This window comes from Amblyomma maculatum, chromosome 1, assembly GCF_055883805.1.
Source record: "Amblyomma maculatum isolate TAMU_Amacu chromosome 1, ASM5588380v1, whole genome shotgun sequence".
In the NCBI taxonomy this organism is placed as follows: Eukaryota; Metazoa; Arthropoda; class Arachnida; order Ixodida; family Ixodidae; genus Amblyomma; species Amblyomma maculatum.
Window position 1 is genome coordinate 458,778,662 of NC_139344.1, and position 24,302 is coordinate 458,802,963.

At 43.5% G+C, this 24,302-nt stretch overlaps 1 protein-coding gene across 1 annotated transcript; it reads left to right on the forward strand.

Annotated features, from left to right (window-relative positions):
• The first annotated feature begins 1,791 nt into the window (after positions 1–1,791).
• Positions 1,792–20,649, forward strand: LOC146209760 (uncharacterized). Its single transcript, XM_084581048.1, has 4 exons — positions 1,792–1,908; positions 3,892–4,055; positions 5,353–5,495; positions 20,256–20,649. Exons 1-4 carry the CDS (start codon positions 1,792–1,794, stop codon positions 20,456–20,458), a joined length of 627 nt encoding a protein of 208 aa, XP_084437174.1. The 3' UTR covers positions 20,459–20,649.
• Positions 20,650–24,302: the final 3,653 nt, after the last annotated feature.

Genomic DNA, 24,302 nt, shown 5'->3' on the forward strand with positions numbered 1-24,302 from the left:
AGAGGGAAAGCTGAGGGCGCTGCACTTCAGCCACCATGGGCGCGCTAATAATAATGGGCCGGTGTGCTACCTGTTGCGGGACAGTCGGTTTTTCTCGGGTACGTGGAGTGGCGTTACTGCGATGTTTCTTTTTCGTCATCATCATCATCATCTGAAGATGCGTACATAGACCGCGAAAGCCATAGTAGCGAAAGCGCAAAAGCAGACGTCGCCAATAAATGGTTTCTGTTTCCCGAAATGCCACTAAAAAACTTTCTTAACCGATTGCACAAAGATAATTATTTTCATTACATTTTTTTATTTCAAAGTTTGCCTATTAAGTACGAAATATTGGTATTAGTGCTGCTAAGAACTAAGCCAATAGGAGAAAGAGCCATCACTTATATTGGATAAATCTCACACTGACATGCTGTTTCTCTCCCTTTTTGTAATTTATAGTCACAATATTCAATCTTAGGACATTATTTACGGTAGAACAACGTTTATCTTTGCATTAGTTTTGGCCAAAAGTTGTAGTTCTGCACTCGGTAGCTCTCCGGCCCATGATGCTTTGAGCGCCCATGGTGACGGAACTGGCCGTCTGAAAACTCCATGTAAACTCCCATAGACGGCAGCACAGCTTTCCCTATAGGTAAGAGTAAGGAACTCTATGTCTGCTCCCTCCTGACCCTCTCCTACCCTCTAAACACGTTCATGTTTCTTCTGCCGCCAGGGGTTGTATTGAAAACTCAAAATGCGTCATTTGCAACTCTATAATGCGTATATTAATCGAAGTAAAATCATGTGCACAACCCTTTTGCTGACAGTGCAGCTACCAATACCGAGACGCATATCATTCGTGTGTTGCTTGACTTGGCAGAGCTGTTGGTTGGTTGGTTGGTTGGTTTGTGGGGTTTAATGTCCCAAAGCAACTCAGGCTATGAGAGACGCCGTAGTGGAGGACTCCGAAAATTTCGACCACCTGGGGTTCTTTAACGTGCACTGACATCGCACAGCACACGGGCGCCTTGCTTTTCGCCTCCATCGAAAAGCTGACGCCGAGGCCAGGATGCAGAGTTGTAGCACCAGAATAGATTCACATAAGATAATGGTGGTATTTGTTTCAGTTATTTTCATTTTACGGCTTCTTTCCTTGAAGGCAACTAGAAATGTTTGGAGGGGCGGAAGGCGAATGCAATGATTGGTAATGGTCGGTACCACACAATCGCACAATGTAGGAAAATTACAATCGCAATTATCTTCCTGTTTATATAGAGGGTATCAATATTTTCTTCTCTTCAGGATGTTTTGTAGAGTTTCGTGCGGCCAACATATCTTAGTAAATAACATATCTGGCTGTGGAACACGTGAAGGAGAACTTCAGTGGGGGGAAAACGCTAGTAGTAACAGAAAGGCAAGTGCTGTAAAAAGTAGATTTATGAGGAAGGTCATTCCAATCTTCCTTTCAGGACCACATATATACAATAGAAAACAAAAACAGACGCCTGCAGCAGTTTGTAAAACAATAATGGCTGCATACGGGTACACGCCTTATTTTTATACCAAATAACGCTTTCGAGCCAGCAAATCAAAACCTAGGTCAAACCATCGTAAAACCCGATTACGCTGGAGGATCAGAGGCATTGCGCGGTGTACTGCCTTCCACTCGCAACGGGAAATGATTGACAAAACTAATTCCGTGGACGAGGGAGGGTTGGTTGCTGCGCACTTCGTGAAAGCATATGGATAGCACTTCGGGTTCGTATATTTTCTGTGGCCCTTTTGCACAGCGTGGAATTCGGAGATAGCACAATGAGTGCCTTCTTGTTCCTTCTTGTGGCCAGCTTCACGAACATCTTTATCCAAGCAAAGCTAGGAAGGCCTGGAGGACCCCAGACACTCAAGTATGAAGCCATCGATGTTTTAAAGGTAAGAGTTCACTTAAATTGGCAGATCAGAATTATGTCACGGTTCCCTTAGGGGGAGTTTAGCACCAAATAGTTATTAGCTTAAGATCGATCTGATCAGTGGTTTCTATCTTGAAAACTTCATTGTATTTATATGAGCGTGCCCTAGTTTTTCATTTCAATGATCGTTTACATTTTAGGGGCCTAAAAAACAACAGCACATAGAAATGACGTTTTAAGTAGAACTGGCAGAAGACCGCTGAATGTTATTAATTTCAACCCTGAAATTAATGGGCCCGTCCCAGTTCAAGATTAGTAGAAGTTCTGTGAGGAGCACTGCTGAATTGGGAAAACGTAAAACGTGACTTACTTGAACACGCGTTGTGGCATGGGGCGGCGCAAAAGTATATTGAAATGAATGTTATTTTCATGGTTTCTGAATTATTAGGTTTTCCTTTGGTTTGTGAGGTTTAACATCACAAAGCGACTCAGGCTATGAGAGACGCCTTAGGGCAGGACTCCGGAAATTTCGACCAGCTGGAATTCTTTAACGCACACTGATATCGCACAGCACTCGAGGGCCGTAATTGCGTTTCGCGTTAATCGAAAAGCAACCGCTATGGCCAGGAACTAGTTGAGCGCCTAACCACTGAAGCACCACAGCGAGGCTAATAATTTGTTCAAGCAAGTGACATCAGCAGAAATAAACTTCGCACATACCACTAATCGTTCCACTGTGATAAAACGCTGGATCACGGTTGCTTACATTGTAGTTTTTCCTGCTACAATCGCAGTGTAAACTAACGGTTGAATTTCTTGTAGTTTAGCAAACTGCAGAGAAAACACTACAATGCAGAAAAAAAAAAGCTCAGCGTGACGTCAACAGTTGTGTGACCACAAATGCGAAACTATGGCGGCGTCATAAAGAGATTATAGTGAAAGTGCAATCCCTAACCAGAACACTTCAATTAACTTCGATGATGTTTAACGAGTCAGCGTTTTTATACGCAGAATTCTGCTGACATAGTCTTAAAGCAATGCCTTTGCAGAGCCATCATCTCGCTTCTTTTGCACTGACAAACAAATTACCAAAAAAATTGATGTGAACATACAATATTGTGTGAAAGAGAGCGAAAAGGGCGCTGATTCTCATCAGGGCTTCTCAATGCGCTCCGTTTAATTGTAACAAGCGCCAAATTTCGCTTATACTTTAGAGGCGCCGCCGTCCGTAGTACGTTCGCACCACAGGCATGAGTCTTGCACTGTGCGGGCACGCATATTCTATAGTACGTGTCCGACCATAGGACGCTATATGGCCTGAGAAAGATTGAGATCGTAGTTTTCCTGCCCAAGAAAAAATAAAGTCCGCAATAGGTTACAAATCAGGCTATGCCGCTTGCGATACGCACGGAATGGCAGAACGAATATAAATGTAGGTCAATAGCATATGCCGGTTTCATTATTCGCGCAAACGACGTCGTCAGTACGCAAAAGCTGAGGTTTTCAGTCCGAAGTCAGATTACCTTACAGCACGAGCATAAGCATATATAGTGAAGCTACGAGTACATTTCCATACATTTTGCATGTTTGTTATAGCTGCCTGGTGAACATTGCTGTCTAGTTCCTCCTTGATCGCCAGCAAGTGTGACTGATGTTTGCGTCAAAGCTCTTGCTACAAAAGCTCTTGCTGAAACCGCTTCCACCATTTCTGTTGTCGCTAATCTCTTTGGATTGCCTCTCTTCTCCTTTTCCCTTTATGCCTTCTCCGTAATTTGCACCTAGAGAATTGCGTTGAAACTGACCCCAATTTGTCACTCCCGACAACGTCTATTCTCAAAAGGTTGCTTGTTCCTTGTGCTTTACGCGCAGAAGTGTGTGCCTTTTACTTCACTAGCGTTCAGTGCGCCCATGCCGAAGTGTTCAAGATGTATGAACGGCTTTGTACACGGATCTGAAAATTTCTTTGCTTTCATAATTAAATTTCTACGTCTTTGATTTCATTTAAACATCTAACGTCATTTGCACTAAGGTTCTTGCCAGTTTCGACCATGGCGTGGCCATCTCGGATTCAGACAACGACACCATTTTTGAGTGCGTATCTGCAAGGAGGACAGACTTTAACCCTGAAGCTAACATAATAACCTATGTCTGGACCTTCCCATCAGCAGGGTGAGTACTCTACGAAATGGAGAGCGCATGACCGGCACGTTATGCGACAGTTTTTGATTGTCCAATCATTATCGTCTAGTGAGGCTAGCCAGCACTTGTAATCATGCGGCAAATACAGTTCCACAATCACTTTAGAACACATAATTATACCCTCTAATTTGTGATTCTCTGTGCTTTTCTTAAGAATATTTGAGAGTTGGGGTCCTCAAGTTTTCACGGATACTAAATCCAACGGCTACCTTTTTTGCAGCTTTTAGGTTTGTTACAATATTAGCGGTTATTACGCCTTCTTGTTTCATGCTTGTTCCTAGATCTACATTGTGGTACTTTATCAATAAATGATAAAAGGTGTATATAATATCAAAATGTTATTAGCGGCGTGTCCGGGATATTTTGTTTAGATGAAAGTGTATTCCAAGTTTCCATTGTACTGTGTTTGCCACACTGACACATATGCTACTCGAGGAAGGCATTATGAAAGAGCCCTGAGCAAGGACGCGGTGCCTTAGTTCGCAAGTCAAGCCAGCGTTTAGACAAGTAGGATTGTTTTTTTCTGGGAAGACCACTGGCAGGGTTTTAAATACCTTTTTGCTTCGGGCGCAAAAAAGGTAGGGAAGGTGAAGTGAGCTGGTTTGGGAAGAACAAAAATTAGGTTGAGTGAGAAAATCTTCCTTTGGTATGTATTTCTCAGCCTGGAACCGGCTATCCTGTAGCCTAAAAAAAGCAGCAGCAGCAGCAGCAGCAAAACTACACCGTGGGATGGATGATGAGTTAGCACCTAAAGTAGGTTCGATGCTCACATGCCTTTCTTGAATGGGAAAGGCATTCCAAAAGGTCCTGATAAAGAACACATCTGCAGGGGAATCGTTCTCACAAGCTTTCGTATGCGTCACATTTTGCATCAAAACGGGGCTGATACCGGAGGAGATCAACGCTCTGTTCGGCGCAGTCCGTCCTTCCTACGGTCACCTTAAATGTCTGAGCAAATTTTGCGGCCAGAGCTGTGGAGACAAGGACTCCTACTTTGTGTGTGGCTGCGTGTATTATGTTTTTGCCAGAACCCTGAATGGATAGCTGAAAGAAAATTCTGGGAGTACAGGAAGCTTGAGGCACAGACCACAGAATTTTGGTGGCGTCAACTACCAAGGGTACCGGAAAAGCAGAGGGCAAGGAGTAAAGCTTTGATGGTGCCCGGCGAGGCTTATCTGCCGGAAGAAGTGAGCATGGTCTTGGCTGAAGGAGCAGTGTTCAGTCTCGAGGCGTCAACAGTCCCTCACGAGCTCTTGTCTCTCAACAGAAGAGTGGCTGGAAAGGCACCAAAGGAAGATCGGGAGCGTTGCCTGTTGGATGGCCTGGGCGTGCTCTTGAGAACAGCGTCCAAACGAGGGACTGCGTTTGGTACTACAGTCGACACCGTGGTCAAGTACTTCAAAGAGAACGGTCTGTGGTTGGTGCTAGCAGACAAGGAAGGAGATTTTGTCGTGGTACAAACGGTTATTTTGATGCAAATACCGGTTGCGCAGTGGCGAAAAATTTCGAGCCTTCTAAACTCAAGCCTCCCATGGCGAAGTCAAGGTCCGTCGCTTTCTGCAACGAACTGGATCTACCAAGGTTACCAAAGTCTGTAAGTGACTGCAAGAGCAAGTCTTGGCATATTTTACGGCGAAGACTCATAAAGAACGGTGTGCCTTTTCGTTACATCGCAAGCGAGCAAGGTTCTTGGCAGCGCCTTGTTAGTCAGTACCTTTTAAGGAGTCATAACGAGCTTGCGGTTAGGGATTCTTTCGCGACAAAAGATATAGGATTAGAAACAATTGCCTTTCTTTAGAACAGTCAGCAGGTTGGGCATTTCTTTTCTGTTCATGCCAAGGAACGTTTTTACTCGATCCCCTAAAAGGGATTTTTCTTAGCCGTTTGCGAATCAATAAAAGAGCACGGGATCGGGCCCTTTCAGAATGCAGCAGGTGTTTCGCTTGAAAACTTTTTCCTTGTTAGAATTTTATTTAAACTCTAAGTTGTACAGTTTGAAGGCGGGGTTTTCATTCAGAGAAAGAGGATATGTATTGTCTCTTGCGTTGCACCTCTTCTGAGCAACATTGTTGTGTCAATGATGGATCGAAGCGTTGAAGAGCATCTAGATAAAGAAAAAGCATTAAAATGTTTCAGGTTTGTAAACTATTTCTTGGTTATTACGCAAGATAAATAAGCAAAATAAGCGCTCCTGCCTAAGCACAGTTAATAAAATGGTTTAAAAAGTTTGTAAGCTTAGAGAAGGATTAGAATTTACGCAAGAGCAGCCCGAAGGCGATAAGGTACTATTTTTAGACTTGCCGCTATCTAAAGCAGGTGATACGTTATGCTGGATGTACCACCCACGTGCAAAGAAAGAATTTTGATCCTATAAATCAGTTCAGACGAAGACAGTGCAGCGAGCTATTGCCACATCAGCCTTACAGGGAGCCTTTGTAAAGTCATGTTCCCATACTATGAAAGCAAGTTTCCAGCAACCGATAGCTGGGCTTCAAAATGCAGGCTTCGCTCAGTCAGTTATGACGGGAATATTGGAGTCGCTTCTTCAGAGCGTAAATGGAAAGAAAAATAAACAGTCTAATCCTGAAGCCAAAATAAATAGGCCAACGGTTACTTCCTATACCTATCGGGTAGCCCATAGGTAACTTGAGAAAAGTAGCCTCAAAATTTTTTTCTCTGCCTCCTGTAAACCAGTCCCATTGTGTCCTCATTTAAACAAAGAAATACGGAAAGTCAAATTATGCGGAACAAAGCATGGGCATAGGTACGTAGAGTTTTATAAAGGGGTTTTATATATCACGTTCCTCTCATTTGTAGTAAGCCGTATGCTAGGCAAACGGTGCGCTGTTTTATTGAAAAGCTAAGGGATCATGAACGCGCAATGAACACTTGAACGGGGTCTAATATGCCATTCCATTGCAAGGACTGCGATCTCCGCCAGTGCAGACCCCTTCTAGAAAGGACGGTGGTTTTAGACCGAAGCCGCGACCGTGTTGCCCGTGAACTAAAGGAATGTTTTTTGGATTATAAAAAAGGGTGAAAATTGTGTAAGCGATGCTTCCGTTTCCCCGTATAAGAGTGAGGAAAGTTTTTTGGAACATTTGGCTGAAAACAGCAACAAAAAGTATGAGCTGTGCTACTATACTGTGTGTATTCAGAGGAGGAAACCGTTGGGGAACGTATTACGCTGTTACATGTGCTTGGTTCTAGTTTTCATGTTTTCGCGTGCTTTTTATCTGGTACTTCATTTCACAATACAATAATATCACTGGGTCCCAGTCATCGCAGAAGTTTTGTTCGCCTGTTTCGTGGTTGCACAAGCTGCTTAGTGCATAAAGCATTGAAGAAAGTTTAGAATGTTACATTTTTTGTTTTGTTTTTTTTTTCGTCTAGATTCCGCTCTGCACTTATTCATTCCATTACGTTAATTTAGCCCTTTACACCACGTACTATTTTGGTTTTAAAGAGGCGTCGTTTTTTTTTGTAACGGTTTTAGGTGATTCTGTATTAAACATGGATTCTTTCGTTAGATAATTATATTGCTTTCTGACGTGTACGGAGCTGATAGGTGGTGGGACGATGCCCCTATATATTATGTATTTCAATAAAAGAATCATTCGTCAGCAGAGCATATTCCTCTCTCCTGCCTTGTGTTCGTCACCTTTGCGCCTACTTTTTTCCCTTAAAATATAATCCCTCATTGCCATAACTACTCGTGTAAACAATCCAATATAGCGTTAATTGAACATTTTATTCACAGCACATCTGCACTCTACACCCATCCGAAATATCATAAGCTGCACGTGCTTTTCCAAACATGCTTCTTTTTTATTCGTGCTTTGGTTGGCTCTTGAACTCTTCTCAGGACGTGGCAGGTGTGGTTCACGTGATTTATTAGTCTTTTGTTTCTTTGCCCTTTTGAAGAAGCTTTTGAATACAGTTCCCTTGCAGATATATTCTTTATCGTCCTTTGGAATTTCTGTCCTCTTTCAAGAAAGGAGTGTTAGCATCGAACTTCTCTCATCTTCCACGCCACACTGTAGATTTTTCTGCTGTTGCCGCTTTTTATTTTTCAGGCCACAAGATAACCGGTACCAGGATAAGAAATACAGAGAGAAAAGTTTTTCACTCATCGACTTATTTTTACTTTTCTCCCCCACTGTCCTCCTTTCACCCTCCCAAACGTTTCTTCTTCGTAAGCAAAATCGTATTTATAGCCCTGCCAGTGATGATCGCGCACCCCTGACGAAGACAGGCCCACTTGTCGAAACGTTAGCTCGACTCGGAAACTGAGGCTTCCCTCTACCTTTAATCAGGGCTCTTTCATAGTGCATAGCCATCTTATTTCTGTCGTTTTACGAGGAAGGCAGGGATATTATTTATCGACTTCTTCTAACGCAGTGACTAAAAGGTACTCTGTATATAAAGGCTATAATCTTAAAAGCTATATTTTGAACATCGCTGCAGAAAATGCGTTCTTAGTTAGGCGCGCTTTAATTTAGTTCCTGTCACCACCAAGGAAACAAGGAAAAAAACATGCAGTGTGTCTTACGGTTCGATAAACATGAAACACAACTAATTGCCACTTTGAAGGGACCATTTTAATAATCGGTGAAATCCGCGTTTCGGAGAGAAAAAAATATACTTTCGAAAGGCAACCGCAAACTAAAACGAGGAAATTGAGAAAGACCTATACGATTACGTCGATTTCTTTGACCTGGCAGTTTTATTCGCTAGAGGTGGCCACGTCTTTGGCACCAGGCAAACAGCCTGTAAAAAATTGCAGGGTCTACTGAAGTTTCTTAGGTGTAGGAATGTCAAACATAGCAATTTTTGTCACGCCGCTTGTCGAATTCGCCCGAAACAACGCTAGCGAACCTCGACAGTATCGGCCAGATGACTTATGTGTATGCAATACTTAATTAGATGAAATGACGGAGCAGCACATTGCAACGTCACAAAGACGTCGATGGTCACTCCACAGCGCGACAGTGCATTGTAGTGGGAGCTTGCTGAAAGCGACGATGTCAACTGCACAGCGCGAGAGTGTGTTGCGGTTCTACGCGCGGCTTCATCAAGTGCAGCGATAGTATACTGCTTTCGAGCCTCGGCAAGAGGGTGAATATGTTCGTTTTTGCGCGGATTAGAGCCCAGTGGCGCCAATGTCTGTTTATTTATTGACAGTTACTCCGGACACGTTCAGTGTAGAAGTGCGATACATAAGCCAAGAAATTATTTTGCCTTAATAGTTTAATGTGCTCTAACGCACCAGTGCTTGAGCTTCTCACAAATTTAACCACGCGAATGATTGCTTAAATAATAAAAATAGCAAGTTCTGATTACACGTATAATACGTTGTAGCTACAAGGCATAGAGGTGATAGCTTTAACTGGAATAAGCGCTTTATTGGGCTTACTAGCGGCCGCTAAAGAGAGCACCTTGTGTTTGTGCTTTCTTGTGTCTCTGTGTCCCGTCCTAAATATAAATGAATGCGCTAAAGAACAGAAAGTTCGACGGCGGCGATAACAAGGATGCTCGGCGAACGACCAGTGCCTTTTGCACTTGTCGACGCCGCATCTAAAGGCAACGAAGAAACTTTGAGATAAAGGCGCAAACGGTGACTACTATAACCTGGAACATTGTAGAAACACGAATGGCGGGATTCTTTCGAGATGTGCCTCGGCATATCTGGCACGGCAAAGAAAATGATAAAGGAGCATCTCGCGGCAACGAGCACGAACAACCAATGAGAGCAGAGTCTCTCCTTGCGCTACAATCACAGTGGTAAGGCCTCCCTGCGGCAGTTAAAAAAGAACTAATAACATTTGAATGGTTCGTGGCAATATAAGGGGTTACTTTTTACTATAGATGGGAAATATTATATATCACGGGGGCATAGAAACTAGCTTTTAAAATAGCAATAAACATTTCTCGGATTTCTCCAAGAATTTACTGAAAAGCAAAAAACGTGTAATTTGGGCACTAGAGTGTAATCAACAAAACGTTTGATCCTGTAACAATTTTCAATTCGAACGGATGCATCGACGTTGTAACCAGTGCGCAAACCTATTTTCGCACGTTAAACCTCTTCTCCAAATATGGCAATGAAGGCAACTGTATGCGGTTTATTGCTGTTCTCATTTGCTTTAACGCCAACAACTGTTTGGCTTATGCTCGCTGAAAGGATGTTAATAGCGTGAGTTATTTCACAGCCAACGTCTGTCGTTAAAACAGTCATTACGAATATTTGTTGAGCAAAAGTGGGTAGCATGGTGCATATTTATATTCCGAAAGCAGACATTTCTCTCGTCAGCTGTAAATAAAGCTACTACAATTATGACACGAGAAACGACAGACGGCCAGGGACTCCTATTTTTTTTTTCATTGAAGAGGAGACATAAAATACCTTGAATAGACAGCAGTGTTCGCAATCAGGGGCACATAACACATAACTGAATGTCTAAAGTTATACATGCGTTCACTGTTTCTTCGCGAATTCCTCAGAGCAATTAAAAACATTCCTTTTCTTCGGGCTACCGCTTTTTGCGCCAAAAGGACACTTGGGGCGCTCTTTACTGTTAATTGGTTCATATCGCAAACCTACAGGAGAATAAACGCGTTTGTCTGTTCTCGCCAAATACTTAAACGGAAAAGGCTCTCTATGCTCAAAAACAAACAAGAGTCTAAACCACAGTTTGAAAATGGCGGTATTAGTGGCCCATTGCTACAATTTGAGTGGTAGACCAATATAATAACGGACTGCATTTAACTTCATATCTTGACTTCACTAGACATTAACTTGCGACGTGTGAAATGATCATATTGTCAATATAGACAGTCAGCATATTAGATTTTTTTGTCCAGACCGCGCATGAGACATAATATGTAAGTTCGTTTATTAATGCGAAATATTGTTAAATCCCGCACTCTTCATCATGTAAAAATATAGCTGTACCTTTTGTGAAATCTTATAATTTCTTTAGGCAGGAGATTCCCTTTTATGGAGAAATTGGAGACATACAAGGAAACATCGCCTTTACCACACCTGGAGGTGAGTACACTTAGCTGGCAAGCAGTTACTCAGTATCTTATCAGGAAATATTTAATAGTGCGCAATATACCTTACCGCGATGGGCCTTTTTCGTCTGATATTCGATGGCGCTCATTTTAGTGGCGTTATTTTAAAAATTCCTTGTTGTAGGAAGTATAAAGTATTCATGTAATTTTTATTGAAATTGTTTTGTATCATTGCGCCATCTGTACGTAGGTGCCTTACGCTGACATCGTGCTATTGTGCTTGCTAACAAACTTGTAGTAAGATAAGACATATACTGGAATAAAATAAGGGGCGTAGTATATTAATTAGGTATTTTCTCGATAGAAACACTTTTCATAGTTATCCTCTTAAGAAGAAATTCTAGGCTTTGGTAGCATGCATAAGGTTGACCGTAATATAATGTAACAGTTGTTTCACAGAGATACAGCACAAAACAGAGCTACAGCAGCGGAGGATCGAGGGCATCCAGAATGGGCATACACTACGTCCTCCACCTCTACTCCCTGTGTTGTCTTTTTCAACACAGATACAATATTTGTCACTGCGCCTTCCTCTGCAGCATCGCCCCAATACGGTGTTACCGCTGGACAGAAGAGCGGTGCGAAAGAGCCTACAGGAGTTTAAACACGAGTCACACACCATATAAACTCCGATCTCAAGTCTGCACGGGTGACACTATGGACAGAGAAGGTCTTAATTATTTCTGAATTATTACAATGTAACTGTTTCAGATCCAGTTAAAAGGGAAGCAGTCATATATTATACAGACTACAACAACTGCATCGTTGTCGACGTGGAATACCATGACCATCGTAAGTGGATTACGAAATGGAGTATTTGGTGGAATTTCGGAAAAATATGTGGCTAGTGATGCTTGAATTAAGCTGATAAAGCTTGAATATTAAGTGGTGAAAAACCGGTCTTCCTGGGAAATTTTCGTGTCCAAATTAAAGAACTCAAGCTTGTTCGCAAATACCATAGAACAAAAAATTCAGTCGCCTTACTTGACGTGTGTCGCGTTTCGTATGAATCGGTAGAATAATTATGTGATCGGGAACAGAAGACAAAAAAGAGAAAATAAGAGAAAATAGGATTACTAAACAGACATACGGGAACAATCACAACATTCCACAGTCTCCAAAGATGTTTTAGAATGTTTTTTCCTAAAGTCTGTACTCGGAGGCAAAACGATAGGTAGGCTATGGCACGGCAAAGTTATGGCGGCGCACGGTTGCCTGCTTTACAGCGCGGGCTGCGACCCTGGCGCTGATCTGCGACGACACCGCAGCCATTGCTTCTCCGTTTTACGAAGCTATACTAAAGGCAAGAATGCCAAATCCAACGTTTGGTTGGTTACGTGCTCAAATGCCTTAGCAGCCGCAACAGAACCTCTTCTAACGATGCACGTCCTTGTTGTCCTCAGTACGAAATCCTTCCATGTCGACCACACGCACTCGCATGCCATAAGCGGCGCTTGTCGTCATGGTGTTTTCTCGTCTTCGGATTTGTTGCTTTACTTCCGCAGTTGCGGCGGCCCGTGTTTGCAAATTTTTCCATTCCAACAAAGGCTATGCTCTGCCTTAGTATTCTCCGAAGGTAAGGCCCTGAAGATGCACATCGAGACACCGAAATCTGTGGACGCACACAAACGCACCATGTAGGCTGCTCAAGATCATCATCATCATCAGCCTGACTATACCCACTGCAGGGCGAAGGCCTCTCCCATATTTCTCCACTTAACCCGGTTCTGTGCTAGCTGCACACACTTGACCCCTGCGAACTCCTTAATCTCATCCGCCCACCTATCTTTCTGCCGCCCCCTGCTACGCTTTCCTTCACTTGGAATCCAGTTTGTTGCCCTAAGCGACCATCGGTTATCCTCTCTTCGCACTACATGTCCGGCCCATGTCCATTTCTTCTTAATTTCCACTAGAATGTCGGTAACTTGAGTTATTTCTCTGACCCACTCTGCACGCTTCCTATCTCTTAATGTTACCCCTACCACTTTTTCGTTCCATAGCCCTCTGGGTTGTCCTCAACTTAAGTAGAACTCTCTTGGTTAGCCTCCACGTTTCAGCCCCATAGTTGAGTACAGGTAAGATGCAGCTGTTGTATACTTTCCTCTTTAGCGATACCGGTAAGCTGTTAGACATAATCTGCGAGTGCTTGTCAAATGCGCTACATCCGAATCTTATTCTTCTTGTTATTTCCTTTTCATGGTCCGGATCTGCGGTTCCTACCTGTCCTAAGTAGACATATTCGCCTACTACTTCCAGTACTTCGCTACCTAATGTAAATTGCTCTTCCTTCCCGAGGCTATTGAACATTACCTTAGTCTTCTGCATATTGATTTTCAAGCCTACCTTTCTACTTTTCCTGTCTAGGACATTAATCATTATTTGCAGTTCATCACCCGAGTTGCTTAGCAAGGCAACGTCGTCAGCAAATCATAGATTACTGAGGTATTCTGGTATTCTCCATCTACCCTTATCCCTAACTGCTCCCATTCCAAGTCTCTGAATAGTTCCTCTAAGCAAGCTGTGAATAGTACTGGGGAGATTGTGTCTCCTTGCCTAACACCTTTCATTATGGGAATTTTGTTACTTTCTTTATGCAGAACTATGGTTGCTGTGCAGTCACTATATATATCTTCCAGCACTTTCACGTACGGCTCGTCTACCCCCTGATTTCGCAATGCCTGCATCACCGCCGAGGTTTCAACTGAGTCAAATGCTTTTTCGTAATCAATGAATGCTATGTATAAGGGCTGGTTATATTCCGAGAATTTTTCTATCACATGATTGATGGTATGGATATGATCGATAGTAGAGTACCGTTTCCGAAACCCTGCTTGATCCTTTGCTTGATTGCAGTCTAAGGTTGTCCTGATTCTATTAGCGATTACCTTAGTAAATACCTTATACGTAACAGACAGTAAGCTGATTGGTCTGTAATTTTTAAGGTCCTTAGAGTCCCCTTTCTTATGAATGAGGATAATGTTTGCATTCTTCCATGGTTCCGGTACCGTCGATGACACCAGGCACTGCGTATACAAGGTGGCCAGTTTTTCTAACACGATATCCCCCCCGCCCTTCTGCAAATCCGTGATTATCTGATCCTCTCCAGCTGATTTCCCCCTTTTCATAGTTTCTAATGCTTTCTTGACCTCGTCCTTCGTCACTGGTGGAACGTCTGAATGTTTGTCCCTTCCGCCAATCTCATTACCGTCCTGACTACTTTGGCTACTGTAGAGATTTGTATAGAACTGCTCAGCTACTTTGACTATCTTATCCATATTCGTGATGACGTTGCCCGCCTTGTCCCTTATCGCATACATCTGGTTTTTGCCTATGCCCAATTTCTTCTTTACCGCTTTAAGGCTTCTCCCGTTCTTTACAGCATGCTCAATTTTCTCCATGTTATACTTCTTTATATCGGCCACCTTGCGCTTATTGATTAGCTTTGATATCTCGGCCAATTCAATCCGGTCAGTTGGATTGGAAGCTTTCATTCTCTGGCGTTTCTTAATCAAATCTTTCGTCTCCTTAGACAGCTTACCGGTATCCTCTCTAACTGTCCTACCGCCTACTTCTACCGCGCACTCAGTAATGATATCTCTGAAATTATTGTTCCTTGCTTCTAGGGTAATGTCGCCATCCTCGGTTAGAGATGAATACCTATTCTGTAGCGAGATCCTGAACTCTTCTGAGCACACACTGCTATCAGATAATTAAAGGCTAGGATTGCATTGCGTGGGAAAACCGCTTCCCTAAAAATTGTCGGAAACATTAGACTGCCATTGTTGTCAATAATACGCACTACAAACATATAGAGCATCGCAGTTCAAGTATAACTATATAGCGGTAAGAAAATTCCCCCGGCCAACTGGCAGGTCCATATCGTAAGGTGAAAAAGGTGTTTGATTTTTACCATGCGTATGTCGATATTCACATTACAAAAATATAAAACCATATTCGCTAAGACGACGGAAACATTTACCGAGTACAAAACGTTCTTAGTCAAAGTTTTCATCTTTTATATTTTGTAGCGACATACTATAGCGACGCGCTGCTATAGTTTAGATTATTTGATCCATGGCTTGGTAAATCTTTGGGTTTGGCCTTTATTCAAAATATTTAGGTCATGGTACAAGTTAGAAATTGCCTTTCCTAGCAAAGGTCACAGACCTCGCTGCAGATTTAATCTCAATGGGTATGGACCAGACTAGCGAAACCCCTGTTTCTGTTTGCTGTCTCTATTCCTGTTTCAATGCCCTTGTGGCTCAGAGCACCCTTGTATGCGCATTTTGTAGCCCGCAGTTGCGAAGGGTAGAAGGGGCTACCCCCAAAATTTGCTCCATTTCTTTCCTACACATATATCCCTACTGGCGGAAAAGAAGGAGTACATTTGAGGATAGTGCAGGGAGTGACATCGTCTTTTCTTACCTGCGGACATAAAGATATCTATAAGCGACCTATTGTTTATTCCATGTCGCGGATTCATCTTGAGTAGCATTCCATGGCTAAATTACATGAGTGGTAGGGCATCCTTTCTATTAAGTATGGTCACCATACCTAATGCTTGCTCGTCGAATCGTGTCTGCTGTGGAGTCTCCATATTTTGCGGTTTTCATATACTTAGTGAACTCGCGCGTCGCGCTCACCGTCATAACTCCAAAAACATGAATAAAAAATAACGTTTTGATTAGCGCACGCAGCCAGGTTTTTAGTTAGATATACTCTATATCCACCCCCTTTAAGGGAATGGATTTGGTCGCGCGGTTACCACACAACGGCGCTCCATTCCGCGGATTGATTTTCCCGCAGTTATGGTTCAATGGTTCAGTTAAGTCGTTCAGTCGTGCCAGACTCTTCGTGAGCCTATGGACCATATCACGCCACGCTTTCCGGTCTCTCACTATCTTCATAACATCACATAACTTCATCTGCAGCGCCTAGAAGATGCCATCTAACCATCGCGTTTCCTGCCTACCCCTTCTGCGGTAACCCTCAACCTTTCCCAACATCAAAGCTTTCTCCAGCGACTCCTCGCTTCTCATCAGATGACCAAAGTAGCTGAGTTTTAACTTTATAATTTGACCCACCATTGACCAGTCAGGGTTTATGGTCGACAATATCGACTGATTTGATCTTCTGGCGGTCCAAGAAACTCTCAAGAGTCTCCGCCAGCCCCACAGTTCAAACGCGTCAGTTATTCGGCGGTCAGCCTTCTTCACAGTCCAAGTCTCGCATCCATACATCACAGCGGGAAAGATCATACCACGAGTTATACGGATCTTGTTTGGCAGTGTAATGTCTCTGCTCTTTACTGAGCGGTCAAGGCTAGCCATGGCTCTCTTTCCCAATAGCAGGCGTCTCCTAATTTCATGGCTGCAGTCTCCTTGCGGGGTAATCTTGGAGCCCAAGAAGAGAAAATCTGTCACAGCTTCCACTTCTTGTCCCTTGATGCTCCAGGACTTGATAGGGCAAGACGCCATGATCTTTGTCTTTTTAATGTTTAGTGTAAGCCCAAACTTCTCACTCTCTTCTTGCACGAGCATCAGAAGACTCATGAGTTCCACTTCACTTTCTGCCATTAAAGTGGTATCATCCGCATATCTAAGGTTGTTCATACGTTTCCCAGCAATCTTACTCCAGCTGAAGACTCGTCCAGACCGGCCTTCCTCATGATGCACTCAGCATATAGGTTAAATAGGCAGGGCGACAGTATGCAGCCTTGTCTCACTCCTTTTTCAATCGGAAACCAATCAGTAAGACCGTGTCCAGTTCTGACTGTGGCCTCGTGCCCTACATGCAGGTTCCTGAGGGGACAGATGAGGTGAATTGGACCTCCCATCTCTTGGAAAGCTTGCCACAATCTGCTGTGATCTACGCTTTCGCACAATCAATGAAGCAGAAGTAGATGGGTTTCTGGAACTCTTGCTTTTTCCATGATGTTGACAATCTGGTCTCTAGTACCTCTGCCCTTGCCAAACCCAGCTTGCACGTCCGGAAGCTCTCGATCCACATAATGCTGCAGCCTACCTTGGAGGATTTTCAACATCACCTTGCTAGCATGCGAAATAAGAAAGGCAGTGGAACAATCTTTGCCACTGCCTTTCTTTGGAATGGGGATGTAAACTGACCTCCTCCAATCCTGTGGCCACTGCAGGGTTGTCCAAATTTTCTGACATGATGTACACGTTAATAGTGTGGTCATGGTTGAGGTTTTGAAGCAACTCAGCTGGAATTCCATCAATTCACTTAGCTTTGTTCTTAGCAAGGCTGGCTGAGGCCCATTAAACTTCTCGAGATCAGTATTCACAACCGCCTTATGTTGGGTTCGCACATCCGGGTCCTTTTTGTACAGTTTTGTGTGTATTCCTGCCACCTCTTCTTTATCTCTGAGGCTTCAATGAGGTCCCTGCCTCGTTTGTCCTTTATCACGCCCAGCTTAGCACAGAATATTCCTTTAAACGATATCTTTGTGTTATCAGAGCTCTTGTGTTCCTCCATTGGCTGTTGTTCTCAACTGCTTGGCACTGCATGTTCAGGAAGGCATTCTTATCTCTTCTTGCTATTTTCTGAAAATCCGCATTGAGAACCTTGTATCTTTCTCTTTCCCCATAACTTTTGCCATCCTCCTTTCCTCAGCTATTTGCAAAGCCTTTTCAGATAACCAATTTGCCTTCTTGCATTTCTTTTGCTTTGGAACTACCTTAGTAGCAACTTCTTGTATTATATCACAAACATCAGTTCACATCCCTTCAGGCTCTCTCTCTCTTCTAGATCTAATTCTTGAAATCGATTCCTCCCTTCCACAGCATATTCTGATGGAACTTGATCAAGATCATACCTGAAAGGCCTTCTAGTTTTCTGCGTTTTCATCAATCGAAGCTTAAATTTGGCAACAAGAAGCTGATGATTGGTGCGACAATCGGCCCCAGGCCTTGTTTTTACTGCTTGTATAACGCTTCTCCATCTCTGCCTGCAAAAACTATAATCATTCTGATTCCAGTACAGACCGTACGGAGAAGTCCATGTGTACAGGAGCCTCTTGTGCTGTTGAAAATGAGTATTCGCTAAGGCCAGGTTGTTTTCTTGACAAAACTCTATTAGCCTCTGCTCAGCTTCATTTGTCTCACCATTACCGAACTTGCCTGTAATTCTGGGTATTTCGTCACTCCCCACCTTATCATTCCAGTCTCCTATGTGAAAAAGGAAGTCTGATAATGGACTGCGGTCTAAAGGGGATTGCAGGTCAACATGAAATCTCTCAGCGTCAGCTTCTTCAGCAGTAGTGGTTGGTGCATTGACTTAGATAACTGTTATGTTGAAGGGTGACCTTGGATCCGAAGTGAAATCATTCGGTCCTTCTTGAGGTTGTACCCTAGCACTGCTTTGCCCACTCTTCTGTTTACTATGAGAGCGACCCCATTCTTTCTCCTGGATTCGTGCCCACAATAAAAAAACATAATGGTCACCGGAATTAAAGTCTCCCATTCCGGTCTACTTGAGCTCGATGATACCCAAGATATCAATTTTCAATCTGTCCATTTCTCGCTTGACGACATCCAGTTTACCTTGCGTCATAGATCTTACATTCTATGTTGCTATGTGATATATCTCTTTGCAACATCGCACTTTCTGGTCGCTTCCCGACACATCCACAACTGAGCGCCCCTTTTGGCTTTAGCCCAGCCGCTTCATTCGTCCTGGAGCTACTAGAAATCGCCCTTTGTTTATCCGCAGTAACATGTGGGACGCCTTCCAACCTGGGGGGCTCATCTTCCGGCGCCATATCATTAATGCTATTGAGACTGGTCATAGGGTTTTCTTGGCAGGAAATACTGGAGTGGGTTGCCATTACCTTCTCCTGTAAATCACATTTTGTCAGAACGCTCTGCCGTGACCTATCTATCTCGGTTGGCCCTACAAAGCAGAGCTTACGACTTAGGCGGTTCAAACAGAGAACGCGGGAATGCTACTCTCGCGGTACCAAACCCTGCATGCTTGAGGACGCCAATGCGCACGGACGTCCTTGAAGTCAAGCTTCAGCTTTGGCAATGCCAGGAGCCTGGTCGTCTATCTCACCCTCAAATGTACTTGAAACGTCGATCACTCCGAAGTATAAATCGAATTTCTTGATTGTTTTTTGTGCAACTGAAAACGAAGCGTGCTCCTTGTCGTCTCCCTACGAAACCTAAACATCAGCCCACTTAGGCGAATAGACCGCATGGAAATCCTGCTTTCAGGGTAGGCTCACTTCCTTCAGTAATGGTCCAATGACTGATATCCTAGAATTTGTATGGAACGAGGATGGGGGGGCTTCGGTATTTCTCTTGTGGATAAAAGTCATGCTTCATTGTCCTCTGGACTGGCTATCAACTTTGCACGTTAACGGGTGAGAAGGCTGAGAACACCCTGCACCTGAAGGTGTGCCGGCAACGTCAGTTCATTATGTATCTCACTGAAGCCTCTTTTCTTGCCGAACACTGCCCATTTCTCATGAACGCCTATTTTTTTGCGGGTATTTTTTTGTAAACATGTATGTCTCCAATATATGTTTCCGATATGTAGCTGTACGCGTAACCAATGTCTCGCCATTCATTAAATACCAGTCCTTGTAGGCCATACCTTGCGATATATTGAAATTCGGCAGAAAACATGCACCAGAAAGCTGACCTGTAGTCGAGTTACATTCAGGTGAATAACGGTGAATAAATATTTTTAATTCGAGCGTTCACCAGCCGCCATTCGGCGGACTACTGTCAGTGATCTTGCAAAAAATGACAGAGTTGGGCCTTGAAGCCACCATGGGCAGACGCTGCATAAAAGTTGCGATAAAATACGCGCAAAGCTAATCTGGTCGTTTGTAAACAAGTGAGAGTTTCTGCTGAGTCTAGTAAAGGAGGAATGGCAAAGTGTTTAACATTCACAGCACCAGATTCTCTGACACTGGACATTCTGGCCCAGCTAGAAAACAAGGTATAAATTCCAGTGCCGCTATCCAAACGAGACCGCATATGTGACATCCTTAATTAATGTTTGACTGCATTCTATGTAAGGATGTCGTGGACTTGGGAAACATTTATTGCTTTTTGAGACTATCAGTAAACGTACTGCGTTTTTTGTTGATCATTATTTGTTTCTTTCTTCCCATTTTCGGTTGCTCTACAGAATGTATACTTTGGACCAAGAAAGAAGTTAAAGATGCTGTTCCCCAAGACTGCATTGATCATTTTGTAGATACGTGTGGCGTCACAGTTCCTGCCCACAGCCGAGATCTGTGCCCGGATGGGGAAGGAGATATATAGCTCGACGAGGAGCATATTACTGCAAAAAGAGGTTAAATATATTATGGCTATGGAGAAAACGGTTTACCCGCATCTTCATGCGGGAATGAACATAGTTGGACGCAAACACATATTTACTCGGATTCTGGTTCGCTACGGCTGTTTACCAAGTCTCGATAAGAAGTAGTGCCTGTGTACCAGGTGCGCAAGTTAATAAGCCAGCCATAGAATTATGAGGTAATACTTAAATGGATGATTTGCTTTGCACTAGTAAAGAGTTATTACACGAAACAAACTTTCCGGTAGAAACGTGAAAACTACATGACATTGTGAACAAGATTAACCTTCGCGTTAAGAGTATTCATGATAAAGTGCGCACTTATTGCCTCAGTTGCAATACTGGTACCTTGGCATCCCCCTTTTGCTTCTACCACCTAGCTGCCCCATACCAGGGTGTTTCTTCTGCCTTACCCGCATCTGCCTAGAAAGTCTGTTAGGTCATAGAGCATACCTCCCTTGCGAGATTGCAAATCCTCGGACGAAACCGACCCCTTCTCCACTGCTTTACTCATCTAGTACAATACCAGGTGGCGTTGTCGCAAATACACCTATGAAACCCATGCAACGCACATACGAGATAATTCGCTCAGTTCGGTTTATTGATTGTAACCTCTCAAAGTGAGTTAGGCTATTGAGAGACGTTATGGTGGAGGCCTCCAGAAACTTCGACCGCCTAGGGTTCATTAAAGTGCACTGACACCGCATAGCACACGCAGACCACACCGTTTCTCCTTCATCGAAAAGTAGCCGCTGGTGGTCGGGTTCGATTCACGGTATTCAGTACATTAGTCGGGAGTTAAAAACACTGAGCAAGCGGGGTGGGGTAATAGAGTTTATGTGTCTGCATTACTCTTGCTTCATTCTCTAGTTATCAGTTACTACTGACCAATCACTGAATCAACCATACCTATTATAAACCACTACATCAATGAAAACCACTGCCTATACTAAACACACTCCATCGGAGGAATTCATCATATTATAGGCACATTTTTCGATTAGTCCTTGAGGTCGAAGCGGAATAGACTAGTATGCACTACAAGGAAAAGACGCCATCTGTCTAGACAAAAGTATGGTAGGAAAGTTCGGGTGGTTACGACATGCCGACGGCATCCAAATGTTTTTCCTGGAATTGTTTTCACTCTGCCTTGAAAGCTCCTTGCTAAAGCAGACTGCGGTGAAGGGGTTTTATATGCATAGTGATTTGAGTAATATTACGTCATTTGAAATTTATTTCTTCAAACAGCAGGAAAACTTCATGCAGATATTTGTCCGAAAAAAAGTTTTGAAGCAGCAGGCTATGCGTGGCAGGGTGCTTACGGCAAACAGCGTGCAGATTGCGCGCACGCAGAACGCTGTAAAGAATTAACACTAGCGCGTCAACACTCCTTTCAGAGATTATCATATTTGGCATAATCACCTGGAAAATATGGCAGCGTACTTCGAACCGGAAACCGCCCGGTTGAGTCTGATGCTAAGTTTTGGCATTTCCTTTTGGCAAGTTTGCCGGTATCTACACGCTTTATATTTCGCAATGACTGATCTTGATTCAGCGAAAAATATAAGCTAGTTTCATGCACATTTGGAGTTAGATCCTCAACCGCAGTATGCCTAGCCGTAGCAGGGCCTCCCATCTGAATGTGCGTAACGTAACTATCTTGTAAAATTAAGGCGAAATCCTTTAATGCCTTATGTAGTGTCCGGATGCCGTGCTGTCTCGATACAGCTGTAAATCATCGTGACAGCCAAGCCGAAGAACTAACATACGGAAAACATATCTTAGTTCTTGTCTAGGGACATGCCAGCGCTTTGAAGTGGAAGCCGCCACCACTAGTTAGGGATTATCATCCTCATCATCATCATCAGTCGGATTGTACCCACTGCAGGGCGAAGGACTCTATGCACCTCCAATTATTCCGGCCCTGTGCTAGCTGAATACATTTGACCCCTGTGAACGTGCTAACCTCATCCCCCCCCATCTAACTTTCTGGCGACCACTACTACACTTTCCTTCCCTTGGAATCCAATTTGTTAGCCTAAAAGACCATTGCTTGTCCTCTCTACGGACTACATGCCTTGCCTATACCCATTCGTTTTCTTGATTCACACTAGAGTATCAGTAACTCGATTTTTTTTCTGGCCAACCCTGCACGCTTGCTATCTCTTTGCGTTAACTCCTACTATTTTTCGTTTTGTAGCCCTGTGCGTTGTTCTCAACTTCAATTAAATCGGTTTCGTTAGCCCCCACGTTTCTGTTCCTTATGAGGGTACAGGCACGGCCGCTCAATGGAGGCGCACTTGGGTGCGGCCCGTCGCGTCGCCCGGAAGAGCCGTATTGGGCCTAGTTCTCATCGCCACCGCTGCGGCGCCACTGCTCCATGACGAGTCCGGGCGGAAAGCTGAGCGCAGCGGCCGTGGCTGTGCTTTCGTTTCGGCATCCGCGCGGTCGGCGCTTCCTCAATTTAGGATTTGTGAGCGGCGTTTCACACATTATGGTGATGCCACGTGCAAGTTTGCCTTTGATAAGGTGATAGCGGGATATCATCACTGGGCTTTTCCAATCTCAGTCGTGGACTTCAGTTTACAACGAGAATTGAGGCAGTCGTGCGCTTCGCTGAGTGGGTGCACCTATTTAGTCGCGTTTCAGCCACTGTAATAACGTATTACATAGTACAATCTTGAAATTGAGACAACCTTTGGAGCCATTTATTCAGCCTGCACGTTTTTGGAAACTTACGATTCAATACGTAGCGTTCAACATTATTGTTCAGTCTGTTCCTCCTTTTTCTCTGGAAATAATATTTAAGTGGATACCACCACCTAAACATACTAGCTAACACAAACTGTTGCAAAGGAAACAATACAATACAGCCATTTCAACGACACGCCCGCAGGCTCAGGCAATTTTTTTTTCGTTTCATTATGAGGCCGCGCGTGATGCACAGGCGACACGCAAGCCTACTTTACAAGCGAAGAACTTTCCTCGAAAAAGATTTATGTGCAAGCGTGATTTTTTTCACTGTCAGATTGATGTTGTCTGTTCAGTTGGTCAGCGGCGGTCGCATTAGTCTTTTTAGGTTCTTAGTGTGACTGTGGTCTTCTCTCTCGCAAATCAACTCTAGACATTGCACAAAATAGAGAAAAAGGGATGAAACCAACATGTTGCATAGCCTGCTGCTTCTTCTGACCTCCGGGCACTTCATCACCTTGCTAACAAATGTTCATGGTGATTTTCAGATACCTTAGGCGTCCATCATCAAGAGTTTCGACAAGTCGACGGTTTTGTAGAAATCGCAAAGGCACCTAGCTTAAACGGAGAACAAACAGTAAATAAAAGGATGGGGACTAATAAATAAAATTAATGGCACTCGAAAGTAATCACTCGAAGATATTTAAACTTTGGTAATATATAAATAATGGAAACATGGGTACTGAAAATAGCCAAAATCAATAAAAATGTTTCACGACAGTCTGTAAAAATATTCATACTTTCTCTTCACATGGACGTGCAAGGTAACCAGCCAAGAATGCAATCGGCGCTAACTCTATGTCAGCTGCTAATTCACGCCACACATGAATGAATCGAAGCTGACTCGAAAACTCTCTCGCAGCAGACATGATGGCAGTGGGCAATGTACGACTTTTTATAATCACAAATGCCAAGTTTTACAGTTGCCTAATTGTTGATAGGTTCATTTGCAGACTTTAATGCTTCTAAGATGCCATCATGCACAAAGCATGGCAAAATGATCGCAGTAGATTTTTGTTTCGCTAGTGGTACCTATAGTATTTTCTCCGAAGTGAA

Excerpts from the sequence above, each read along its gene's own strand:
- LOC146209760 (XM_084581048.1), top strand. The coding sequence starts at position 1,792 with ATGAGTGCCTTCTTGTTCCTTCTTGTGGCCAGCTTCACGAACATCTTT. Across the intron at positions 1,909-3,891 it reads AAGCCATCGATGTTTTAAAG|ACATCTAACGTCATTTGCAC; the intron begins GTAAGAGTTCAC and ends GATTTCATTTAA. Across the intron at positions 5,496-20,255 it reads CAAGTACTTCAAAGAGAACG|TAAACGTACTGCGTTTTTTG; the intron begins GTCTGTGGTTGG and ends TGAGACTATCAG.